The sequence below is a fragment of the Mus pahari genome, chromosome 8 (assembly GCF_900095145.1).
Source record: "Mus pahari chromosome 8, PAHARI_EIJ_v1.1, whole genome shotgun sequence".
NCBI lineage: Eukaryota > Metazoa > Chordata > Mammalia > Rodentia > Muridae > Mus > Mus pahari.
This window is the reverse complement of record NC_034597.1, coordinates 19,869,432-19,875,593: the sequence shown is the minus strand read 5'-3', so window position 1 is coordinate 19,875,593 and position 6,162 is coordinate 19,869,432. Positions and strand designations below refer to the sequence as shown.

The 6,162-nt window shown below is 45.8% G+C and overlaps 1 protein-coding gene across 3 annotated transcripts in view; it reads right to left on the bottom strand.

Moving 5' to 3' along the window:
* Positions 1-1,561: 1,561 nt before the first annotated feature.
* Wnt5a (Wnt family member 5A) overlaps positions 1,562-6,162 on the bottom strand; it is an 18,581-nt gene continuing 13,980 nt past the window's right edge. For all 3 annotated transcript variants that reach the window (XM_021203632.2, XM_021203633.2, XM_021203634.2), the window contains exon 5: positions 1,562-2,747. In XM_021203632.2, the coding sequence (XP_021059291.1) occupies positions 2,289-2,747 (459 nt within the window). In that variant the 3' untranslated portion in view covers positions 1,562-2,288. The remainder of the gene's footprint in view (positions 2,748-6,162) is intronic.

Here is a 6,162-nt window from a genome sequence, read left to right as displayed (position 1 = left end):
AGAGAGAGAGAGAGAGAGAGAGAGAGAGAGAGAGAGAGAGAACTTCATGGTTTTTGTAGAATAAAAACCAAAAAGTGACATTTTAAACTAAATTAGTGCTTTTTTTTTTCATTTTAAGATCTTTTGCTTGCAATTCAATGTAGCTGAGGGGAAATGAATATTGTTGGGCAATAAGTTAAGAGCCACAGGACTGAGGTGACCAGAAGGCTACCAAGCCCATGAATGGATACACACATTTTTTCAAACCTTGAAAGAGTATCAGGCCTTGAAAACAGCACAGCAGATGTCACTTTTGAAACAGAGGTGCCCTTATTTTAAAACACTGTTTAAACTAACTATCTATGTGGTGAGCTGGTTTGCTTCGGGAACTCAGATCCGTCCTGTCAGACAGGACAGTCACAAGTCCTCCCTGGGAAAGGAGTGACATAAACAGACAGGAGGCTGGTGGTCCTGGGTCCTGGGAGCCTCTCAAAGTCCAGGGCTGCGACAAACCACAGTGCCCTCCCTACGAAGACCACCAAAGAGAGGGTGGAGAACTGACCATGGCAGGAAGCAGAAAGGCCACTTTCTAACCAATATACTTTCAGGACATGCGCCCTGAGAGTTTCCTCGGAGTCTTAGCTTGCTTCCTGGTGCTCATGGTAGGATCCTGTCCCAGGCCAATGTCAAGACTCAAAATTTTTGGAAAAAAAGAAATCCCAGTTGGGCTGCAATGAAGGACGAAACTCCAGGCAGAGAGCAAGCCCAGAGAAAACTGTAGGTCTAAATCCCAGGCTGCACTGAGATATAATTATATCTCTATTTATATATGTATATTTATATATATGTTATATACAAAAAAACTGAGATATCAGGCACCATTAAACCACATCCCCCCTTATAAATGCAACTGTTCAAGTACACTAGGAACAGTTTTAGGGTACACCTTCAGAGTAATAGGAAAAGCACGAATGGAAAGTCTAAATGCAGGAGTATAACAACCAAACAGCTGCAACACCTCTGTGGACTCCTTGGGCCAAGTGATATCATCAAAGCACATCAAGTTACCATAACTCGGAAGAAAAGCCTTAAAGAACAAGCCATCCCTAAGTGGCTGGTTCGGAACATCGCACCACATGTACGTTTTCCGCCCTACCAGCAGTAAGCGTCCACCAGAGCTGCCATTCGGGAAGCATGGCCAGCAGAGAGTCCAGAAAGGGCTTGGGATCATGCAGGAAGATGGCTGCCATCATCTCCTCACAGAGGTGTTCTGCAGTGTTCAACTACATGGGACTTCCTTGTTGCCTGTGGGGGTGAGGGGTTGCAAATGGGATTCATGGGTAATTTTTCATTTTTAAGAAAATAAGATGGCTTTCAAAACAAGAATTTTTTTTAAAGTCAAAATTCTTTCATGGATATAAAAGTCTGGTATTCAGAATCAGCTGGGCTAACATCATAAGACTATGGCCTCAATGTAGGAAATTTCAAGTTTTCTAATTTCTGGTGACTTCCCTCCCCCAACCCACCGGCTCCCCAAGTTTTATGAACTGTTAAAAAAAAAAAAAAAAAAAAAAAAAGGCCCATCCATGAATGGAGTATCTGAAGGTGGGACATAGTAATATACATGATATGCCTGCTTCTGAAGATATGAGATTCTTGCTTGTACCTTCTAAAAGATCATTCTAGAAATACACATGCACACACCAAAACAAAAACAAAAACAAAACAAAAACAAAAACAAAAACCAGGCTAGTAAGCTCTGGGTTAGGGAGTGTCTCATATTCTGTATTTTTGGCATATATGTATACTTAATATAGCTATATTTAAGATCTTTTGTACCAGAGCACCTGCATTTTATTTTGGTCACAGGAACTGTCATTCATAGGTCTGTACCTCCTCTTTCACCTGGATACCACCCATCTCAAAGGACTCTCTGTTTAAGAAGAAAATAGCTCCTACACCTTCTAGATGTGAACCCCAACTGCACAGATAAGTTCGAATACATGGTTTTTCCCCTTTATCCTGTAGCATCAGAAGAAAGAAGTTTTGTACTAACTTTGCAAAGATCCTCAAAATAAATATTTTTCTTAGTTTCCCCCACTATTGCCAAATATTAATTATAATATTAATAATAGACCACAGAGTTCTTAGATGGTAACAGAAAAGAAAAAAAAAAAAAAAAACCAACAACAACAACACATGGTTCCAGCTGCAATTCTTGGGGGAGAAATAAAAAGAACCAGAAGCACTGTACTTTCTATAAATAAGTGGGTCCTGGGAGTGGGACTGGGTGAAGGGCAGGCACACCACTATTTGCACACGAACTGATCCACAATCTCCGTGCACTTCTTGCATTTGACATAGCAGCACCAGTGAAACTTGCAATGACAGCGTTCGGTCTGCACGGTCTTAAATTGGTCATAGCCACGCCCACAGCACATGAGCTCGCAGCCATCCATCCCCTCTGAGGTCTTGTTGCACAGGCGTCCCTGTGTGCCCAGTGAGCCAGTGCTCTCGTTGCGCACACAGTAGTCCGGACTTGGATCGATGTAGACCAGGTCCTGTGTGGTCGGGGAGTTGAAGCGACTGTTGACCTGCACCAGCTTGCCCCGGCTGTTGAGCCTCATGGCTGCTGCGCTATCATACTTCTCCTTGAGGGCATCGCCCACCTTCCGGAAGTCCGCGAGCTGCAGCCAGCACGTCTTGAGGCTACACGAGCCAGACACTCCATGACACTTACAGGCTACATCTGCCAGGTTGTATACTGTCTGTAGGAGGAAAAGGGAAAGGTTACTCTAGTAATCCCTGGTGGAGATGTAGGCATGGGCCTAGCGAACACTTTGTAGAGGCAGCCATGTCCCTTGGCTGAATCCAAGGCTGTGTTATGTCTTCATTCCCCACCACTAGAAATATCGCATTGCCTTCTTTGAAACTCTGCAACTTCTTAGTCTTTATCATTCTGTCCACCACTATCACATTCAGATGGGAACAGGGAAACAAAAAACAAAACAAAACAAAACAAAACGACAACAACAACAACAAAAACGATACCAGTGGCCTCCAGTTTTATGGGAGAGAAATGTTATCAGTACAATGAGATCTCCATATCTTGCCTATCCTATCTGAATGGACCCACATCCAAGCCTCTGAGGGGTGTGTTATTATCCTTCTCTTTGCAGAGAATGGAATGGCGGCCTAGAGAGACAAGTTCTACCCAACCACTGGCCAGTGGGTAGTGCCAGGATTTGAACCCAGACAGTGGGACACCAATCCTATGTTCAATGACTTGGTAAGTGCTGAGCCAGGAAGGGGTCCATCCCCGATGGGATCAGGGTTTCAATGCCTGACCATTCTACTGTATAACTGTGTTATCTCCGCTGTCAGGACACCTGCTGTGACACCTGTGACCTCATCCAATCATGCCAGCAGCTTTGTGGCATGTACAGGAACAGGTTGTAACACAGTGGCATAGAAAGGAGACTCACACAGGTCACACAACCAGGTTGTAGGAGAACTTGGTCTGGGCTTCAGTTATGTCCACTGCTATACCCTCTACATCCCTCCTCTGTCCTGTCCTACCCTAGGTCTTGAGGTCCACCTCGCAGCTGTGGACATAAGATGTCTAACTCTGCCCTTGAATTCAGGCAACTGGCTGCCCCTTTCTAAACCTATCTGGCACCTTTGGATGGTACCAGCTTCCTACACGGGAGGATAAAATTGAAGGAGCCAAGGAAGCACTTGGCACTCCAAATCCACTCAGTAAGCCTGGTCTTTCTCCAGGGTGATGGGACCATGGCCCTGGGCTTTTGCCCGGTCACCTCAGGCCTCCCAGGAGCAGTGCTCATAGGTCTGGCCCACAGTACTGTGCCCAGCAGTCTGGGAGGTGGTGGTTGCCTATTTATAATCCTACTGCCCACAGTTCCTCATGCCAGCGACCTTCCAGAGTCATCATGGTATGGCAGCACTGGCCAGGGCCTGTCCAGAACCCAGAGCTGCTTCTGCCCGAACAATTACCTCCCTCCTCCAAGGAATTATAAGGACTTTCTTTTAACAGGGGCCCACAGTACTTGCCATTAAAGACTTGCCATAAAGTCTTTCAGACTGATGAAGGTTTTGCAAATATATTTAACCTTTGCTCCCTTTTTAAGGAAAACCAAAAGTTAATGCCTTAAAAAAGTGTTAATATGATGTTCTGGCATAGTGTACAGCTTTCTAAGGTACCTAACCTCCATTTTAGAGAAGAGCTGGTTTCTGTGCCTCTTACTGACCAAGGGCCTTCCTTTGGCTCATCCTTCCCATGACAGAACAAAACCAATGACATAGCACCTTAGAGGATGCAAGTATTGCTATTAAGGGCAACCAAACCAGCCAAGTCACTTTCCAACTTCTGGGGGGGGGGGGTCCCTCTTGACACTTGGAAAGGCTTGACCCTTTTCCTGCGATAGACAAGCCCCTCAGGATTTCTCTCTAGAAAAGAAGAGATAAGGAAGTTCCAAAGATGGTCGGGGACATTTCTGGTTGGATGTGTCCATTGAATCCTACACAGAGGGGAAGATACCAGGACGATGGGATCCTGGAAATGCACCCTTAGGGGTTTTCAGAGACCCGGAGCTGAACCCCTCCCCTGCAATCACTCGTGGACTTAAAACAGTGACAAGCTAGAGAGTAGCAGTCCCTACGGTGCAAAGCCTGAGGCGGTACATGCTGTGCTCTCTCTGTGGCAAGAACCTGGCCCTTCAGGAAAGCATAATCTCATTGACACCCTCAGATGTTTAACGCTTGCTTTGAGAGGAAGCTGGCTGGAATTATCTCCATGATCTGTGGCTTCCCTAGGTCCTAGTACTCTGCAGTGTTTAATAATTAACGTATCCTTCATCAAGCACCGACTGCTGGCTGACTTTAAGCTACAATCTGAGACTGAACCAAAGGAAGCATTGTTGTAAGTCAGATTTCTTATGGTGTGGCCCTAATGCCTGATCTCACTCTGTCTTCACAAGGACCACAAGTGGGAGTGGTAACCACGGCCACTGGAAGATATGCAAATGTGGACACCGGAGGATCTGATTTTCAGTCAGCATCTCCAGTGGCTACTCCCCGGTGTTTCAGCCCTAAGCTCGGATGCATCTGTTTAAAGTAAGTTAGCTGAGGCTTGTAACACAGATCCATCGCTTTTCTTCCACAGCCGCTAAGTGGTCGGCCTCAGTTTCCCAATCTGTGAGACGAGGGTGTTGGGGCCAAAGGCTCCTTCCAGTCCTCTGTGTTCTACTCTGTGATTATCTTCCTTTTTCCTCACCCCAAAATACAGAAGAGTGAAATCTCTGACCAGAAAGTTCCTGGCACCTACCTTGGGTTCTGTGAAAAACTAATGACCCTGGTTTTCAATGCTGCCAAAGTTAAGAAACATTTTCACCCCTTCATTTTAAAGCGGCCATAAAGTGCCATGTGTTTAACCGCAGGGGAAAAAAGGGTCTTTTAAAATATCTTGGAGTAGCTTTTCATATCCACACCAGGGGAAGGAAAGAGGGGGAAAGCAGGAGGCTCAGGAAGGCTGGGGACAGACTGTCAGTTTCTCTTCTCTCTACAGCCACCCTGGATTTGTCTGCTGGTCAGACTTAAAAATGCCAAACTGCTAAAATGTCTGTCCTTTCCCTAAAAAAGGGCCCTTTGGAAAAAACTTTCAGCCCATCAGGTCTGCTGCAGAATGCCACAAGACAGACAGGGAAGAAGAAAATAAGTGACCAAGCTAAAGTGAGGCCTTGGCCTTGTCGGTGCTTTCCCCAAACTGAAACCCAGCCACAAATGGTGACCTCTTCTTTGACCATCTGTGGGGACCAGCTAAAAAGATATACAGCATACTTCTCAGAAAACAGCTGGATCTCCAGCTGGAGGGGGAGGGCTTTCTAGAATTCCTACCTTTCTCCAGAGAGGCCCACAAATGATGAAGTGACTCAAGGAAAAAAAAAAACCAAACTTTTAATCCCAGCACTCACAGGTGAATCTCTGAGTCAGAGGCCAGTCTAGTCTACAGAATGAGTTCCAGGACAGCCAGGACTACACAGGGAAACCCTGACTTGAAAGACCAGGGAGGGAAAGAAGGAAGGAAGGAAGGAAGGAAGGAAGGAAGGAAGGAAGGAAGGAAGGAAGGAAAAGAAAGAGAGAGAGAGAGAGAGAGAGAGAGAGAGA